This window comes from Schistocerca gregaria, chromosome 8, assembly GCF_023897955.1.
Source record: "Schistocerca gregaria isolate iqSchGreg1 chromosome 8, iqSchGreg1.2, whole genome shotgun sequence".
NCBI classification, from domain to species: Eukaryota; Metazoa; Arthropoda; class Insecta; order Orthoptera; family Acrididae; genus Schistocerca; species Schistocerca gregaria.
In genome coordinates this window covers 365,840,172-365,861,496 of record NC_064927.1, presented here as the reverse complement: position 1 = coordinate 365,861,496, position 21,325 = coordinate 365,840,172, and the positions used below count along the sequence as shown (strand labels likewise).

The window sequence follows — 21,325 nt, the reverse complement described above, 5'->3', positions numbered from 1 at the left end:
TCGACCAATGCCACTTACATCTAGAACATATACATTTTTAAACTGTTTACATACGTTTGAGAGCTGTTCATTTGCAAGTTTGATCTCTCTGTTCACACAAGACGACTGATGTAAGTCGTACCTCTGTGGAATGTTAACATATATTACATTTGTGTGTCCTAGATAACACAAGCACTTCTATAGTTTTTAGCAGGCTACTGATGTTTCATTGCGGTACACGTCATTAGAGCCGCCGAGTAGTACAATGAAATTCTTGGATGATAACTTACCGATTTCTTCTGAATGTATATATGTACACATTTGAGAGAGAGATTCTCCAGGCTTGACAGATCCTGTTGCCTTCACAGTTTCAGCAGTTTCATTTATACGAGAAGCAATCTCTCAACTGTGACTATCGGCAAGAATCACAAGTTTCCTCGGAATACCATAATACGATTTATGTTGACAGATGGTTTTCGGGAGAGGAACAGCAGCATCACACGGAACTTGAAGATCTCCTTGTTGAAGTTCAGATGCGGTAGTGCTTTCAGGAAGACTTACTGCAGCATTTGATGATTGAGAATGTTAACAGCCATCAAAGTTTTTTTTAATCACGCTTTAGCTACGTAGTTTGTATTTCAAAAATCGTGTACAGTCACAGCGTTTGCTTCAGTTGTTGCGCTGTTAATGCGCAGTATGAAAATAATTGAGGCTTCTTTCTGTTCTATAGTGAAACACACACATGGAACTCAGTTAAAAAGTGCTGATAAATAGGCTGTTCTTAATGTTTTTTCATAAATTTACGGAGATAATCGGCTTTGAAGGGGTAGTATGTAATGCAGGTGTTTAACTAAAGCCTAGTTTACATGATGACACTAGGTTGCAGGCAACTGCGCTACCGGCCACTGCGCATGCACGTTTGCGCAACTCGTTGGTGAAACTAAACACTTTCAGCGTGTTCCAACTTTGGCTATACTAGTTGCATGAGTTTTGACACTACGTGTGTTCGTAGAGTGTAGGCAAACTGAAATATTGAAGTCGGGAACGGAGAATAATGTTCGCTTTTTAGATATCTATGCTTTGCATATGTGTTGTGGGATTTCAGTGATGCTGATTACAAAAATAAGCAACATATTGCTGCCCCTGGGACCATCATGTGCGATCATAACATAGATGGTTTGACACTATCTGAGCTGCAGGGCAAAAATTATTGAGTTAGGAGCACACATACAACTGAATTAATAAAAAAATACGAGCATGTGTAATTCTAGCTGTGGATATGCTCTCGTCTACAAGAGTAAAATTCCATCATTCGAGTTGGCCAAATCTTTGTTAAGGAATATTGTTGACAGCAGGAAAGGTTATACAAATTCAAGAAGTGGCTAGAGGGCCTGAGGCTCTCTAGAAGTGGCATTCTTTATTCAGTATTCATCTATTTAAAACATCGTCACAGTGCTTCCCATTCACATATGTTTGAATTTTGAAATATTGCCGGCCGGCCTTGTGCCGAGCGGTTCTAGGCGCTTCAGTCTGGAACCGCGCGACCGCTACGATCGCAGATTCGAGTCCTACCTCGGGCATGAATGTGTGTGATGTTCTTAGGTTAGTTAGGTTTAAGTAGTTCTAAGTTCTAGGGGACTGATTCCTCAGATATTAAGTCCCATAGTGCCCAGAGCCATTTGAACCATTTGAAATATTGCCACTGGACAAGATCTATCTTCAAGAGAGTAGTTTGCAAACCATTCTCTTCTTAATGCGGCCTGCTTCGAATAGTTATTGTTGCTAATGTTAATAGTGATTACTGTTAATGTTAATAATTATTGGTGTTAATGAAAAAGCGTCATCACCAACTAAACCCGTATCTTATAGCATGCCAAGTGTTCTCGATTGTAATGCAGGCAATAATTATGATATGTAACTTAAGTTCTGGTGACAGAGCTTCGTGCATTACAGTACCTTTATTCCGCATCGCATAATTAACTCTATTTAGAAGAAACATGCACAGTTCTGGTGACATTCTAAGATAATTAAAAGAACTTTTTGGATTTTACGTTATAAATTATTTCAGCAAGGATGCTGAGCAATCGAGCCAACATCTTTCCTTCATCCAGTCATGAATCAAAACGCGTTTCTAATTTTTTTCTTATGCAGCGATTCCATGCAACAAGCTTTAACTCCATCACAACTCGTGTGACGTGCAGCTGCCAAAAATTTCATTTCAGGCACGACTCAGGGACCTCAAAACGACGAAACTGAAGTGTATACTGGTGTCGCTGTGTCTACAGTCATGTATGAAACCACTTGCGTACAACTCAATCCACGCAACGAGTGGCGCAACCCAATGTCATCATGTAAACTAGGTTTAACATTTATTGAACGCGGAGCACAGTCGGTAGTGTAATGGAATGCCAACCAAATGCGGTAATTCGTGCATTGGTTCAAATCTCCCTCATATCTTCTTTTTTTTCCCCCTTGTTCAGTTCAGTTTGAAATACATACATCTCATAATTATAAAACTCATAATTTTTTATGAATAGTGCACGTCTTCTTGTTTCTAATTACATATTGGATGCAAAATTCCTGTTTCCATTTCAAATACAGATTCTTAATTATCGATGTTTTATGAAAGACTGTTCATAAAAGTTGTTTAAATTAAGAAAATGTAATTTAATTTTTTAAGGCAAAAATGAAAAACCAAATCCTCTTTATTTGTACTATGTCCAGCGTGTTATACCAGGAAGGTAGATAAGTACCGTAGAAACATGAAGAACAATCATTTTCACAACACTGAGCACGTCATGCAAATGCTACATTACATTACAATATGAACCCCACAGAACTGATCTCGAACTAAGCCGCGGGATTTGGCCCGAGAAGCAAAAAGACTTTTAAGCTGCCAGACATAGTGGAACTAATGCACCCAGCTTTTTAACATGTCACTGCCAAACGGCTCGTCATAAAAGAAGAGAAAATGCTGGTTGGCTTCGTGGATTCTATTGCTGATAGGCTCATTATCAGAGTAGCAGGTGACACTTCCAGAACTGAAATGTATTTCTCGTATTCGGATAAGGAAGGAGTCATTACCAGACGACTGACTAAGCAATGCCGAAAGTGGCTTCAATATTTAACTATACGGTGAAATCCTTAAATACTCTCTTACGTTACAAAAATTACCCTGAGGTTAAATCAGGAATTTTCATCATTCTTTTTTTTAATTACAATAGTACATTAGCAAAAAATGATAATGTGTTGCGATTTTCATCTAGGCGGGTAAGGAGCATATTGTGGGAGATTTGCAGTGTATTATTTTATTCTGATTAAAAATTAAATGACATTCGAAGCTATATTACTCCTCTGCTAGTCTCTCTTTACTTGTGAACTGTAGCTGGCCACATCACTGCAGGCTGGCTGTACCAGCTGACCGGCCAGTGCTGTCCAAGTTATAAGCACCGGTAAATCTGTGTTCCCGTATTATTGCTAAGTCGATGTGTGTGTAATGCAGAGCACAAAACATACCCATATTATCGTACTTGACAGTACTCAAGACAGTTTGGCTGCAGTCCCACGTGAAATGGAAATCCTATGATGTTCCAGCAAACGCAGAAAAATACATAGTGCAACGTTTACATCAGGTTTATTTTTGTGATGGATTATAGACACAGTGTACATTGTACTTTTGTTCCAAATACTAATGCTCCAACTTTTCCGCCCCCTCACATTTAAGACCCCTGTGTTGGATAGTAACACTTATTGCAACCATTGCTGTCACAACTAATTTGATTAAGTAAGAGTGTAGGAAATTGCCATTCACTATTTATCTGGACGCATTTGAGGTTCCACTAGTGAAGTAATTGTTGTGGAATATTTGTCATTGTTTAATTCATATTAACAGACTGAATCAAGTGAGTACCAAATACTTTTAAGAAACAGTCATCAATTGCTCAAATTTCACACACTTAGAATACCATATTTCTATCGCATGATGTTGAAACATCTGTTGCAAGTGACTTAAAAATGTGTGGCCTCCAACACGTGAAAATGCCACTTACTGCAGGTAATGTAAGTGGATTACACACTAACTATATTATTGCAGACTTAGTATTTTTTGTACAAACTCATGATCTCACACGCACAACAATATTTTCAAGTAAAAGAATGTTTGATCACATTACATTATAGAGAATAAAGTAACACACAAATGGTAATAAGTTCTTTGCGGAGTATAAATAAACAGTAAATCCATAATTGCTTTGCAGTTGCTAAATACAGCTAATCTCCACCTTCCCCCTTTCTCTGTTCATTGCTCTCCTTCACTCCTTCCATCTCCTCTTACCCCTCTATCTGAGCTTGAGCCTTGTTTATTGGTACTGGAAACAAAATGGTGATTGGGAATTGGAATTGCTTAAAATGAATGGATAAATCTGTTGGGATCATTGGTATATGGGGTATGAGAGGGACTTCCCCAGCTGCTGGATCTGTGAGGATAGTAGCTTCAGTGACAGTATTTCATATAATTTTGATCTGTGAGTGTTTAAGATTACACAGTTTTGGATGATTCAGATTCCATAGTAGTATTCTGAGTGTAAGCTCCTAGGCCATAAATACAACTTTCCTGTTAAAATAGACTATGAGGAAGAAAACAACACATTATTGTGTATACAAGTTTTGTTTAAAATTATCTGTGAGAAGAAAGGATATGCATGGGAGAAACAATTTGTCTAATTGTTCGAATGCCCTGATATTGTAGTTACAACTGACTGCAGTAAAGAAGCCACACATTTTCAAGCACAGCACAGCATTTTTTCCCTCACAGCAGGTTTTAACAGAAAACCTATACATTGTTGTTTAAAAAATTATACAACCTATATTCATCTGAATGTTTGTTATAATGTTGTGTAAAAATGAGAAGTGGATTGGTTTAGAACTTTTCGAAATTTTTGCTAATAATGTTTGTCAATTATACATATATTTATATACCATATGTGTTTTAAAAATATATAGCCTCCGTCCCTCCTAATGTTTATTGGAGTATCATGTAAAAATGCAAAGTAAATAGGTCAAGAATGTTTCCAAATTTATGTAGGCTAAACTAACTTCCGTCTTCACATACTGTATATGTTTGTATAGCATATAAAATGTAATAGTGTAGCATGTGTCCATCCAAACACTTATTAGAGTATCATGTAATAATTTGAAATAATTTAGTCAAAATTTATTGAGAATTTTTGGTAACAATGTCAAACAGTTTCCTGTCTGTAAATAATAGTACAGATGTAAAGAGTAAAGGTAACACAGTGTACAGTAATGGCATTGACTGTTCAGTGGAACATAAACAGGATTGAAAATGTAACTAATCTTTCAGACTAGTCTTCTTCTTCAGGTGTTAGTAGTACAGTGTGCACACACACACACACACACACACACACACACACACACACACACACACACACACTTGCATTGTCCCAGCCAACAATGCAGCTTTATGTAACTCCTCAGGCATTCCCGGCTGTCTAATGACACCTTGGATTGTTGGGTGTTCTGTCAGATACTCATACTCTCACAATATTTCAGTAACATAGCTCGTAACCTTTGTCAGGTGTGACCTGAGACTGCCCCTCAATCGGACCTGATCCAGTGTTTAGTCTGTGGCCTCCCTCTTCCACTGGCAGTTGCACGCATTCCCTCTACGGTCTGCACCCGATCACTGTGATCTTCTGGAACATTGCTGTTCAATTTTCGGTCCGCTGTGATATTGGGTGTTCCCTTTGTGGTCCGCGCCCATCATTTTCCGTCTGCTGTGGTTTTAGATGTTCCCTCTAAGGTCCGTGTCCATCGGATCCGCTCCTGAATGTTCCATCTTTGGCCTGTTACACCTGGCACTTTGTCTGGTGACTGTTTTCCATATCCATGCCTTCCGTACTTCTATTGGTGGAGTGCTTGACTGAGATAAAAGTGACTGACAATATCATGAACCGCAACATGCGGTACCAGCTATGTAGAGCCGGGGATCCTACTCTGGAATTGTTAGAGGAACAACAGCGACGGCTGCTTATAAGGAAATTGATTGAGATAAAAGTGACTGACAATCTCATAAACCGTGACATGGGGTACCAACTAAGTAGAGCCTGGGATCCCGTTCTAGAATTTTTAAAGGAGCAGCAGGGTCAGCCACTCAACAGACAGAACAACAGATGGCGTGGATATGGAAAACAAGCACCAGGCAGAGTCCCAGATGCAGCCGACTGAAGATGGAATGTCCACAAGAGGATCCAATGGGTGCGGATTGCAGAGGTAACACCCAGTGGATCGCAAACAGAACAACAAAATATTGTGTGAGTACGATGATGATATCTGGCAGAACATCTGACAACCCAAGATGTCAACAATGCAGCTTGTCTGAGGTGAGGAATTGTATTGGGTGAAGTGGAAGAGGGGAGAAAAGAGGCTGGCTAGGTGAGGGAGGGTTGTAGTAAAGAGTGGCTGATGGCTAGAAGATAGGCAGCAGGCTCATAATGTTAAGAAACTTGCTCTGGCACAGAGGACAGAGGAAGAGAGAGAGAGTGCAAAGCAGACAGTGTGAATGAAGACTGACTGAAAGGGGGAGGGGCATGGGGCTGCACAATATTGGCGGGTGTGCCAGTTTCTTTGGCTCTTCAGCATATCTCCCTAATGCATCTCCCACGTGCTCAATGGGAACTGACAGGCCAGTTTATTTGCTGAATATCCTCATTCCCAAGAGCTGCTCTATCTGTGCTGTTTGATGTGCTCACATGTTTTTATCTGTAAAATTGAAGTCATTGCTAAATGTACGCATAAAAAAAAAATACAATGGGGAAGAAGTATAGTGTTACAATAATGTTCGCCAGTGAGTGCACAATGTTCACAGATTAGTACACCCACAGAACATCATGCCTCCCCACATCATATCACCTGAACCACCAAAATGTTCCAGGGTACATAGTGTGTTCCCATCTCTCATTATATGAGGGTACATCCAGAATCACTACTCAGAGTGAATTTGCTCTCATCTCATAAGAGCATGTTACCCCCACTAGTCATTGGTGCGTTCCACATGTTTTTGGCTCCATCACAAATGGTACTGCCAGTGTGAAGTTATTAATGGAATAATACTGGACATTGGGAAAAGGGACCACCCTGTACAGTTGCCATGCCACTGTCGTGCAGGAGATTGCATGCCTTGCAGTCCTGTTAAATATGGTGGCAGTTTCACCCGCTATTTGACATTGATTCCTTCTTGCTTTTTGCACAACATAGTCATCATCTGCTGCTGTAGTTGACCATGACTGACTACCTGCCCTCCTTTGGGTAGCTGTGCCTGTGATTCTAAATGGTCTCCACACATGAAACAATGCTGTGAGCAGTACCAAACTTCTGGGCCATACTCGTCAGTTTGTCCTCCTTTCAAAGTACTGATGTCTCTTTCCCAACTGATGTCAACTAAATGTCGTTTCTGGGCCATGGTGTATTGCAGACCACCACCACAGTGCACAGTAACTGCTCATTGATTTCTTGTTCCGTCAATTGGCTTGTGTTGTGGAGCCAGCCCCAGTTGGCTCTGTAGTCGTGCAAACCTCATGTCATGATGTACAGATTTCTATGCATGACTGGGAGATCTCTGGCGACATCCTCCTACACTTTCATTCATTTTCACTAAGTATTTAATATCTCATGATATTTTATGTATCTCTTCCTTAAGTTTTGCAGAGCAGTGTATTATGTTTCGTCTTTGTAATGTATTGCCTTTTTTTATACATTGATGTTGGTGTTGAAAATTGTTTCTAACTTAACATCACATTTTTTTAAATGTCTCATTTGTGTTTCAGTTCATCTTGGTCAAGATAATTTTTTTAAACATTTGAAATTCCGTTTTGGAATATCAACAATATTATGAAAAGAAAAAATTACATGACATGTTAAGTTGCAGACAGCCATAAAGAAAGGATTGTTACACACTTAACTTTTGGCAAAAGTCTTCTTCAGAAAAGAAAAGAAAACATGCACACTTTCACACAAACGAACACACCTCATGCACACATGACCACTCTCTGTTAATGCTGTTGTGTGGTTTGGGGTGGGGAGTGTGGAGGGATAACTGGGCATGGGTGGTGGGTGGGGAGGGGGAGGGGGAGGAGGAGTCATTGCTACCTGACGGAGCACACAGGGAATAGATGGTGACCAGACAAGGCTGTCCGTTGTAGGTTCAGGAGACTGGGGGACAGATGGGAGAGGGGGTGGGGGTGGAAAAGGAGAGCAGTAGAGAGGGAAAATGACCAGTGGTGTTGGTAGAGAGTGGAACACAATGAAGGTAGTATACATGAATTGGTAACATGTAATAGTACAGAGGGGCGGAAACTGTTGGGTGGAGGGTGTGGGGACAGTTGGTAAATTTATATTGAGGCGAAGATGATTTTTTGAGAATAGATGATGATGTAAGTATGGTTCCTGTCTCTTTAGTTCAGAGAAGTTGGTGGTCGAGGGGAGGATTCAGACAGCCTGGGTTGTGAAGTACCCATTAAAATCAAGCATGTTGTCTACTTTACTCTTAGCCACAGTTTGTGGTGCCCATTCGCCATGATGACAGCTGGTTGGTGGTCATACCAAAATATAAAAACTGTGTAATGATTGCAGCAGAGCTGGTATATGACATAGCAGCTTTCACAGATGTCCCACCCTCTGATGCAGTAGGATAAGCCTATGAGAGGACTGGCATAGGAAGTGCTGGGTGACTGGATTGGGCAGGTCTTGCACCTGGGTCGTCCAAGGGATATGATCACTGGGGCAAGAGGTTGGCATTTAGAGTAGCATAGGGGTGGAATAGGATGTTGGGCAGGTTGAGTGGGTGACTGAACACCACCACATCCTCTCTGATGGCTCCATTCAAACCACTGTCTACATTAAAGTCACCAACCACCAACAGTAGCTGCAATATGTCGGCTGCCATCCCTTCCACACAAAACATCCGTACCATACAACCTGGCCACTTGGGGACAGTGTATGTGCTGTGACAAGAACTCCCTTGCCCAGTATGCTGGAAGTCTCACAAAGGCCATCACAGACCGGCACTATCCCCCAGACCTAGTCTGTAAATAGATCTCCCATGCTGTTGCTCCAAACACCACCAATCTTCCCACCATCCTCCAGAAATTGCTACAAAGGAGTGCACCTTCTTTGTTACCCAGTAGCACCTTATACCAGAGCACATCCTTCTGCAGGTCTTCGATTGTCTGCCATCAAGTCCTGAAATAAGAGACTTCCTACCAAAGATCCTTCTCATGCCTCCCTAAAGTTGTGTTCCATCACCCACCCACCCTCCACAACACCCTAGTCCATCATTAAGCTACTCCCAAACCCATCCCCTTGCCACTGGTATCACATTCCTGTGGAAGATAAAGTGTAAGACCTGTTCAATCCAGCCAACTAGCACTTCCTATCCCAGTTCTGTCACAGGCTTGTCCTGCTCCATCAGAGGCCAGGCAACCTGTGAAAGCAGCAATGTCACATACCAGCTCTGCCACAATCACTGCACTCCTTTTCATGTTGGTATGACTATCAACCAGCTCTCTACAAGGATGAATGGCCACTGCCATACGGTGGCCAAGAACAAAGTTGACCCCCCTTTGACACAATTTGTAGCTGAATATAACACGTTTGATTCCAGTGAACATAACTTGTTTGATTTCAGTGGTTGCTTCACAACATGGACCCTCTAGATCCTCCTCCCCACCACCAGCTTCTCTGAACTGCAGGGGAGAGGAGGTATCCTTACAACACATTATCCATTCCTGAAATCATCCTGGCCCCAAGCTAAGGTAACCTATTGTGCCCACACATTCAACCAACAGTTTCCGCCCCGTGCATCCTATCACCTCCTTCAAAATCATGTCCCCCACCTTCATTTTATTCTGCTCTCTGCCAATGCCACCATTCTTTACTCCTCTTTGCTACTCTCTTTTTCCACTCCCCATTCCCCCCACAACCCACCCTTTCATTCCCGACAGCCTCCTGAAGCCACGACAGGCACCCTTGTTTGGCCACCATCTAGTCCATGCTTATTCCATTAGGCAGTGCTGATGCCTCTCGCCCTATCTGTACCCTACTATCCCTTCGCCATTCCCTCTCCCTTCCCTATTATCCCTTCACCTTCACCTCTCCCTTCCCTACTATCCCTTCACCTTCACCTTCACCTTCACCTCTCCCTTCCCTAGTATCCCTCTGCTTTCACCTCTCCACTTCCAACGCTGCTTCCAATTGATACGACATCATTGCATTGTGGCTGCAATGTGTAGAGAGAGTGGTCATGTGTGCATGAGTGTGCTTGCTTGTGTGAATGTGTGCATGTTTTCTTTCCATTCTTTTTCTTTTCTGAGCAAGGCTTTGGCCGAAAGCTAAGTGTGTAACAGTCTTTTTCATTATGCCTGTCTGCAACTCAATGTGTCATCTTTATTATGAGTAGCAACCCATCCTTTTCCTAATATTGTTGATAACTTTTTTAAACATTTATGTACAAAAGTTGCCGTCAGGCAGATATGTTCCCAATTGATACTTTGAAGTACAAACATTGACATAATTTGAAAAACATTAATGTTGTCTAAATAACTCATTAGTTTTACCAAGTTAAGTTAGATGTTATATTCAAATTCTGTATAACAGTTGTCACTTCATTCTACTTCTTATTGGGATTGTGTCTTTTATTAAGGAAGCAAGGAGGTTCTATTCTGACATATTTCTTGTAACTAATATATAATTATTCTTAGTTCTTCTTTTTTGTTGTAGACATGCAGTGAGTACCTGGAACTAGCGCAGTCACAGGGCCGTAAATGGCAACGCATGCTGCAGCATGAAAGGGAGCAGAGGCTCCGGCTGGAGGAAGTTGTAGAGCAGTTGGCACGACAGCACTCACATCTAGAGCAGGCGGCCAAAGAACATCAAATTCCCAATCAAAATATGCCTAGTAAGTAAATATTTTGGTTTCCCTGTTATGAGTATTACACAACAGGAAATACCCAACACTTCTTCAAAAAAAATATTTTTTTAAATTTTACTGCTTTATTGATCCACTGGTGTGTTAATAAACGTAACCTAAAATAAACCAAGTCATCTGTCCTAATATTCTCCATCCTTGTAAATTACTTTATGCTAACTTTGGAGTCTGATTGCAAGCACAGGAATCCCTGATACACCACAGCTAAACAGCTTTCACATGAACCGTATTTTCAATTATTATAAGGTGAAGATGATATAAGATGATGCTGTGACAGAGCTGTAAGGGTAAAAGAAAAAAAAAAAATTGTACGTTCTACTTTTATGTTCCCTTCATTCATTTGCTGGATGTAGTTAAGCTTTGTGTTGTCATGCTGCAGAAAAGTGTCCTCCTTCACCCTATATCATGGAATATGGCGCATGAACTGTGGAGTTCTGAATTTACACACACACACACACACACACACACACACACACACACACACACACACACATCAAAGTAATTATGTTTCCTTCTGTTAAGATGTCTACAAACTGAAAGTCTTATGGTTAAAAAAGTGAAAAAGTGCAGTCTCTACTTGGTGTAGATTATTTTTCCACTAAACATTTTAACGTGGTGCACCCTATCAGTTGTCCAGTTGTTTTAGCCCAAACTGAAGAGACATGTCTCATTTTAACCTAAAGTTCTTGTCATATAGTTTTCTGTTCAATCGGTGCTCTTTAAAGATGTCTACAATGTTATCAGCACACTTCTACGACTTTACTGAATGCAGTTGATGTGTTGCTCATAGTCGTATATTATTCCCTTAAAACCACATGGTGAGCACTTGCACATTGGCGGTGCATATCCACATATTTCAGCTGTGTGCAGTGTACTAATTCACAGAGAACACCCAATAAAAAAACAGTTGAAATTCAAATACCTCTCTCACCATTCGTAGTTAGATTATCTGTGGATTCTATTAACCATTTAAGGCAAATGTGGAATGATTTCTTCTCTGTATTGTCCACGCTTTGCTTATACTCCATCTCTAATGATCTTGTCAGCAATGGAAATTAAACATTAAAGTTTCCTTCTTTCTTTGGATACATAATATCGAGGAAAAGTCGGCAACATTAAATTGGTTCTGGAATTCACCAGAAAGCCAAGGAAAAAACAGATGTTTTGTAAGTCGATTCTGTACCTCACTGAATGCTGAGAGTTTAAGATCATTAATAGGCAGCAAAAATGGTGTCTAAAATGGAATTGCCAAGGAGAACTATGGTGGTGCTCAGAAATTTGTGAATTTCACTTGCAGGGTCAGAACAACCTATTGCAGATTATTTAACAAGGAGAACATAAATCATGCTATTTTTTAAAAAAAAGCCTATTCAAACACTACACTTTTCTTAGCAGCTTGCAACAGGATCAATCTTATGAAGTATGAAAACTTTTCTGCAGAAAATGAAATTAGTCTGTATACAATACATATTGAAAATTAGTGTAACTTGAAGTTTTCCCTTTGTAATGAGTGCCACATGTTGTTTCGGGATTGCAACTGGATGATCTCAACTCCCATCTAAGAGATTTCAACTGTCAGCTGATATATTATGACAAGAATCATCATTCACCTGCAATCTTGAGACCTCAGGTCCGCCAATGGAATGGCGTCCTCAGGGGCCCGGGTTCGATTCCCGGCTAGGTTGGGGATTTTCTCCGCTCAGGGACTGGATGTTGTGTTGTCTTCATCATCTGTTCATCCCCATCCAGCATGCAGGTCACCCAATATGGCATCGAATGTAATAAGACCTGCACCAAAGCGGTCGGACCTGCCCTGTAAGAGGCCTCCAGGCCAGTGACGCCAAATGCTCATTTCATTTCCATTGAACTAGTCCCACTTGTTGGCCAGAAGAATATGAACAAATATTTGCTGCATTTAGTGTTCTTTGATAATAATTTAAGTCAATTGTAAATAAATTTAATGACATGTAGTGTGACAGTTGTGGAACACATGTTAAAGGACACCATGACTGTGGAGAGCAGGGCTTAGGGGTTTTTTTTTTTTACAAAGGATGGGGCCCCTCCACGCCCGCACCAACGTGGTGACCAAACCAAAAGTTCTACTGTCACCTCCGTATAACATGTTAGTTTTTAGAATCAAGAGTCACAGGATGCAGGCTGTGATGTTATCCATGCGTCTGGGTAAGATTACTCATTTACATGGTCCATCAGGAGATAGAAGTGGTCGAAAGCGATTGAAGGGTAGCGGTTTTTAAGGGCAGAGGGAAAAAAGTGCCAAGGCAAGCGCCAAGGGAAAAAAACCTCTGCGATAGTAGGACGGGTAGTAAGGGCAGTAGCGGATTACTAGCTGCGACAGCGCATGCAAGGTGTGGTTATGTTAGTGCGAGGTATCGTGCATCGTTACCGTTGTCGTTGCTGGTGTTCGTTCCAGGATCTGCTGCTGCTGCGTCCCTGAAACATGACATTGTCATCATATATTAGTGGGCGATCGGTCATAGATCAGCTCACAGTGTGGGGGGTGTGTGTGGCTGGTTTGCGTGCTGTGTGCAGTACGGTTTCCCTGCGGTTGCCGGTATTTCGGCGGGTTAATCATCTGGGGTTGCCAGTAGTAGCTGAGGCTTAGGGGAATAGGCTGAATCAGTCGGGAGAGATTCATTTGGTGCCAAAGCTAATCCATTAAATGAAAAGATCTAGTCGTATCAATTGTCAGTGTTGTAGGAAATGAAATGTCATTGTTACATGACGAATTAAATCTCAGGTGAACAGGCTGGTATGAGTGTGCATAGAACACAATATTTCAGCAATCGACCACATTGCCATCATCAGGTGTGCTGATGTACTGACCGGCAGTGGGCCGGCGCCGTGTATACATAGAACAATCCCCCTCCCACTCCTCCCTCAAGCTCTTCCTATGAGTCGGTGTGGCCCACGCCCCGCGTGCGGTCCAGTTACAGCTTCCGTTCTCCCGGCCGTCTGGGCGCTGCGTCCTAGGTCTTCTCATTCAGGATGGTCTGTCGGCACCGCTTTCGCTATTCTTCCCTCCTCCCCCGAAGTCGGTACACTCTGGGAATATCCTTTTTCTTCTCAATCCGGGTGATAGCAGGTTCCCACACCTTGCTAAGGATGTAACCACTGTCACGATTTGGTTGTGGCTCCCTTACTCTGATCTCTATGGCTTCTTTGATGACACGGTCCCAGTCTTTGGCATAATCCTTGCTCTGGAGTTCTGACAGGCAATGCTCAGCGATGCCGACTTACTGTGCTGTTGCAGTCTAGTGTGTCGTTGATGTTCTTGGCGTCGGTCCTCAATGGTACAAATGGTCTGCCCTATGTATACACTACTGCATTGGCAAGGTATTTGATAAACCTCTGATTTACATAGACCAAGGTTGTCCTTGACACTACCAAGAAGCCTCTTGGTTTTGCTGGGAGGATGGAAGGTGGTTTTCACTAGGTGTTTACGTAAAATGTGACATAGGGCTGCTGTTCCTCTTAGACTTTACGGACTGCCGAAGGTGCACAAGAAATCGATTCCGTTACATCCCATTGTCAGCAATGTTGGTGCCCCAACGTACCTTCTCGCCAAGCACCTCAAACAACTGCTTAGCCCTAAAGTTGGGAGATGTACACACCATATCTGTAACTCCGTGGATTTCCTGGGACGCATCAACAACCTTACGCTTAAGGAATCTGACATAATGGTGAGCTTCAACATGGTATCTGTATTCACTAAAGTTCCGTTACAAGAGTCCTTGGAACTCATCAGCGAGAAATTTGACGAAGAGACCACCAACCTTTTCAGACATGTTCTGACATAAACTTACTTCTTATTTGACAGTGAATACTACGAGCAGACAGGAGGAGTAGCCGTAGGGAGTCCACTCTCACCCAGTGTCGCAAATATGTACATGGAACGTTTTGAGGAGGAAGCACATCTAAAAGCCACCTGTTTCTTCAGATATGTGGATGATACCTTCGTTATCTGGCCACATGGAAGAGATAAACTGGCAGACTTCCTCACACATCTCAACTCCAGACACAAGAATATTAAGTTCACCATGGAGATCAAAACAGATGGGATGCTCCCTTTCCTAGATGTTTCGATTAGAAGATGAGCTGACAGCACTTTGGGCCACAGCGTGTATAGGAAGAAGACGCACACCGATTTTTACCTTCATATGGATAGCTGCCGCAACCCGGCACAAAAGAATGGTGTGCTCAAAACTCTTGTACCCAGAGCTCACACCATCTCCGACAAGGACAGTCTCCAACGAGAATTGGACTATCTGAAGACAGTGTTTCGGAGCAACGGTTACAAGGAAGGGCAAATTCAGAAGGCTCTACATCCCACACCTGCAGCACCGGCGGAAACTGAGGATGAACATCAGGAGGCGGCCTTGGGTATTATTTCTTTTTGTGGGGCCTTATTTGGAAAAATTGGACGCATTTTACATAAACACCAAGTGAAACCCATCTTCCATCCTCCTATCAAAACCAAGAGCCTTCTTGGTAGTGTCAATCACAACCTTGGTCTACGTAAATCAAGGGTTTATCAGATACCTTGCCAATGCGGTAGTGTATACATAGGACAGACCATTCGTAACATTGAGGACCGATGCCGAGAACATCAACGGCACACTAGATTGCAACAGCCCAGTAAGTCGGCATTGCTGAGCATTGCCTGTTGGAACTCCACAGCATGGATTATGACCAAACCAAAGTCCTGCCACAGACATCCAAATACTGGGACTGTCATCAAAGAAGCCATAGAGATCAGAGTAAGGGAGCCATAACTAAATCGTGACAGCGGTTACATCCTTAGCAAGGCATGGGAACCCGCGATCACCCGGATTAAGAAGAAAAAGGATATTTCCCAGAGTGTACCGGCTTCGGGGGAGGAGGGAAGAATAACGAGAGCAGTGCCGGCAGACCCTCCTGAACGAGAAGACCTAGGACGCAGCGCCCAGACGGCGGGACAACAGAAGCTGTACCTTGACCGCGAGGAGGGCGCAGACCTCACCGACTTACAGGAAGTGCCTGAAAGAGGAGCAGGAGGGGGATTGTCCTATGTATACATGGCACTGGCCCACTGCCGGTCAGTACATCAGCGCATCTGATGATGGCAACGTGGTCGATTGCTGAAATATTGTGTCCTATGCACACTCGTACCAGGCTGTCCAAGATTTATTTTGTCATAAAATACGCCTGGAGAAATTGAAGAATCACATCATTGTTACATGATTGGATACTAAACTATCTTTCTGGGTTAAGATGGAGGAAATGACACTTTTCTGTCATGCTATGATAATAGTCTTTCCTGCCCTACCTGCTGCTGCAAACTGGGCAGCAGCTTTTTGTCACTCCTGTGTTGAGGCTGATGTAGTGTTGAGAACTGACACATCACATTATTCTTTCATTGTAGAATAAGCTTAGAGACTGAGAGCCATTGCTGTGGTCTTCTACTCTAATTAGAAATGTGTTTGTGTCCATAAACAATGTCAACAGTTAACTGTAACAGTTACAGCATACACTGACTGGATGTCTTTATCATACCAAAATCTTTAAGCAAAATGAGGCTGACATGGACTGACAAGACCTTTGCTATGCCATTGAGTTCAGATACCATCAGTCATTGATAACTGAGTATGACATTTTAAATTTTTGTTACAATCCTATGCAGGTGTTAGTGTGTCAACAACTCACTTCTTAACTGTCAAAAATGAAGTTGACAAATCCTTCAGTGATGAATCTAACACCTGGTTTGTGTTTGTTTGGGGTTAAACCTTAATACAGCTAATATCCAGTTTTATTCTCTGTAATTGTTTGCACAATCTTCACAAACAAACAACTAAACATTCATCTCTGAAACTTCACAATATTTCACACAGTCACACTTTCTGAAGATTATATTATTTGGGCTGCATTACTGTGTTAGTGTGACAACCAATAGAATGCCCCTCATACAAGATACTGCTGTACGCTGTATCCCCCCCCCCCCCTCCTCCCCCCCCCCCCCCCACTACACAGTCTTTTTGTCAAATACTGCTAAAGGCCTTCACTCCCTATTCCTTTATGAAATTACACTGTATGATGATGGTTCATCAAATATTGCACAAAATATTGTGTGAGAACAAGGATCTCCAGAGGGAAACTGCAATAAAACAAAAGCAGAAAAGAGTTGTACTGACCAAGTGGTAGACGATATGGACACAAACATGTGTCCCTTCCAAGACACATACAAGTGATCCTTCCATATGGAGCAAGGTGGTGAAGGAGATTATAATCCATATTGAAGGAAATACAAGGGATAACAGTGATGCATCAGACCTGCGATTGTTACATGGAATTATTGTAAGAAACATTAGTCTTCAGGTTTCAAGAACTCTTGTAACAATGGCCCTACGAAGGTACTGTTTGACAATAAAACTATTAAAACTGAACATTATTGAATACTTCAGTGATGATGCTCAAATATCATTATTGTCATTTCATAAACAGGCAAATTCACATGTGGTTATTGATTTCTTAAGATAGATATGAATGTAATTAATTGATGGTAGAATTATGTTATCAACAAAGATTTTGCTACAGCCAGTTTCCATACACAGTTTCATTTGGCATCTTGAGCAGTGTGTTAGTACAGGTGCTTTATAATAATGTAACACAATTACAAATGTGTAAAAAAAAATGGACTTCTTCTGTCCAATATTTTTGTCATCTTAGATATTTTGTTCACATACTTTCACTCTAACTGGTAGTTGTACAACCTGGCTGAAATTGTTTCAGTTACAGAAAACATGCATCTCAAGAAAAGCCATAATGAGAAACAGTATGTGGAGGATGACATGGGATGTAGTGTTGTATCCATTATAGTACAATATTAGGAACAAAAGAAAGGCATTAATGCATTTTTTTAAATTTGTTTTTCTAGCTGTGTCAGAAAATATGGAAAACAGATTAATAATTTCATGTAAAGGCATCAGAAGTGAGTGAGAAGGAAATAGTTTGATTGAATAAGAAGAAGGAACATCGAAATAAATGTACAAAATAAAAATTGGTGCCAAAATTCATCTGTAGATGAGAGAGCAGCAGATGGAAAAAATAAGCAAATAAAGAACCACAAGCAAATAAAGAACCAGTGGAGTCTCTCTCTCTCTCTCTCTCTCTCTCTCTCTCTCTCTCTCTGTGTGTGTGTGTGTGTGTGTGTGTGTGTGTGTGTGTGTGTGTGTGTGTGTGTGTGTGTGAGAGAGAGAGAGAGAGAGAGAGAGAGAGAGAGAGAGGAGGGGGGGGGGGGGGGGGGGAAGTTGTAATTCACTGCTTGAAAGTAATCTTAATCTGTTCTATAAGTTTGTATAGTTTTTGGTACCACACACATCAATTTCAACAACAGAATCTCTGTGAATTGTGGTTTTGCTGTAGCATTATCATCATTTCACAGATCCTACACATTCATCGCCATCAGATGATGATGATGAGAATGAGTTTTATGATGCCCAAGAAGAAAACCATGCAGACGGTGAATCTAATTTCATTCTTAAGATTCCTCTTGGCCATCGTAGAACGTCATCAGGACTTAGTATAGGATCTCAGGTATGCTTTTCAAATGTCTCTAAAGCAAACAGGAGGAGTAGATAAATTATTAGTGTGTGAAGAAGGTGGAGGAAAACCATGTGTGTTTCTATTGCTTCATTCATTCTTAATTGTTTCACAGGATGAATATATCTTATAAATTAACAGTATTGTTTTTAATTCATTTCTGTATTTAGTGATGAATGTGCAATATGCAACATATATTCTGACTACAGTGTGACCCTCAACACTTCTCTGGAGGTTTGAGTGAGGGAGCTAGAGATACTACTTTATGACAAATATATATTAATTGGAACAGAGGAAAATATATTAGGACATACTGAACACACAGCCACATAGGTGAATACATTTGTTCATGTGATAGATCTACTTTCAAAATAACACTTTTATAAGTTTTGCATGTCAGTGTTCAAAGCAGCAGTGTCCTCGTTTCTATTATTAATAGCTTACATTTCATCAAAAAAATTCACATAATGGCAAGGTCCATCGCGATGGAAAACAAGACCTAAAGCAGAGTGCTGGCTCTAATGATTAAATGTAAGAGTAACCTGTTAAGTGTGTGTGTGTGTGTGTGTGTGTGTGTGTGTGTGTGTGTGTGTGTGTGTGTGTGTGTGTGTTTGTTTGTTTGTTTGTTTGTTTGTTTATTGTCATGCAATGTAATAGATATTTGATATTGGAAGTGTCATTGTCATGGAATGAGTGGCAGTAACTTGCTTCTTCCAAGTGAAGAATGCGATCGTTATTTGTGCAAGCACATATTAAAACCAGTAAGAAATTTACTAAAATCCAGGATGGAATGTAATATTATTATAGAAAGGAAAGTTGCCACCCACCATATAGCAGAGACACTGAGTCGCAGATAGGCACAACAAAAAGATTGTCACAAATAAAGCTTTCGGTCGATAAGGCCTTCGCCGTATGACTGCAGTCTCAGGTAACTGTAGCCACATTCTGAGAAATAGCACCAGTGCATGATGGGAGTGGGGGTAAGGAGGAGGGTGGGATAGGGAGGGGAGGGATATTAGGGTAGGTGTGACAGACAGTGCAGTGCTGCTAGGGAGTGTGCAGGGACTAGGTGGAGAGAGGATAAGGCAGCTATGTGCAGTCGGGAGGTGAGACAGGGGGGGGGGGGGGGGGGGGGGCAGAAAACAGGAGATGTAAAAAGACTGGGTGCAATGATGGAATGAGGGCTGTATACTGCAGGAATGGGAACAGACGGGCTGGATGGATGAGGGCAATGATTAACAAAGGTTGAGGCCAGGAGGGTTACGGGAACCTAGAATATATTGCAGGGACCAACACCTTCAACCTATTACCCGGAACCTACCCTCTTATATAAAAGTCCGCAGCTCGTGGTCATTCGGTAGTGTTCTCGCTTCCCACGCCTGGGTTCCCCGGTTCGATTCCCGGCGGGGTCATGGATTTTCTCTGCCTCGTGATGACTGGGTGTTGTGTGATGTCCTTAGGTTAGTTAGGTTTAAGTAGTTCTAAGTTCTAGGGGATTGATGACCATAGATGTTAAGTCTCATAGTGCTCACAACCATTTGAACCATTTCTTATATAAAAGATACCAATCATTTCCTCCTCCACCTCTCCACAGTTTCTGTCCCTTTACCTAACAGTGCCCTACTCGCCACTATTGTTGCCACTTCCCTTTACACTGACATCTCTTAATGCCCAAAACCTTACCGCTGTTGAACACTACCTTTTCCAATGCCCAGTGGATTCCAAACTGACAACCTCTTTCCTAGTCACCATGATTAACTATATCCTCACCCACAATTACTTCTCCGTTGAAGGCATTACCTACAAACAAATCTGAGGCACATGTGCCCAGATGAAAAGAGACTAAAGTTTTGTGTAAATTATATGTAATTATGCTTTATATGTAATATAAATTATACATAATTATATATAACTGGCATTGGCACTCATACACTGATCCCAGCAGAGGATGAGGAAATGGATGCGTCAGTGAAGAAACACCTGGGTTAGTCAGGAATCTCATTTTCAAAGTTTCTTCCTCCTTACAGTTGAACAGTTGACCATTTGGTGATTTGAATGTAATCATTGGAACACACAGATTTCTGTGGTGTATTGTACGGTCACTTAGTTCATGTGCTAATAATGTGACTTTATGTTCCAAATGGATCTGCAACAGCTCTCCATGATGTGTACTTCAGGCTCACCTAATAATGAACCTCTACACAAATACTTTCGTAGATAGTACACAAATACTTTCGTAGATAGAACAAATTTTTGGCAGTCCTTGTCTGTTTCAGGTAGCTGCATTTCCTAGGGATTGCCCCGTAGATTACCACCCCCTAGGAGCTATGCAGGGAATGACCATGATGTGTGTATATGTCACTGCAAAACAAAAGTTTATCCATTCCTGTGAAGTCATAAATAGCCTCATTTCTGTTGTTTGTGTACATACTTGGTCATTCAAATCTTCTATAATAATTAAGTTTCCATGGTTCATATTTTCTTTCAAAATTTTAAAAGTCCTCTCTTCCTTGTTTTGAACATTCTATTTGGGCAATTTTACTTTTGATCACACAACTTACATCATTTTACAGTTATGTCCCTCACAAACAGTACCTCACATAAAATATCTTCTTTATGAAATGTTAAAACCGTTTTGTTCGTTTTACTCCATTTGATGCCAGACCACCAAAATATTTAATCAAGACAGAAGGTACCTCATTCTAGATTCCTTCCACTTTTTGGCATGTTGAAAATTTTCACTGTCCA

General features: G+C 41.4%; 1 protein-coding gene across 2 annotated transcripts in view; it reads left to right on the top strand.

Moving 5' to 3' along the window:
* The window catches only part of LOC126285403 (oxysterol-binding protein 1), a 288,641-nt gene that overhangs the window by 114,290 nt on the left and 153,026 nt on the right, over window positions 1-21,325 (top strand). For both annotated transcript variants that reach the window (XM_049984748.1, XM_049984749.1), the window contains 2 exons: window positions 10,774-10,951; window positions 18,420-18,571. In XM_049984748.1, the coding sequence (XP_049840705.1) occupies window positions 10,774-10,951; window positions 18,420-18,571 (330 nt within the window). The remainder of the gene's footprint in view (window positions 1-10,773; window positions 10,952-18,419; window positions 18,572-21,325) is intronic.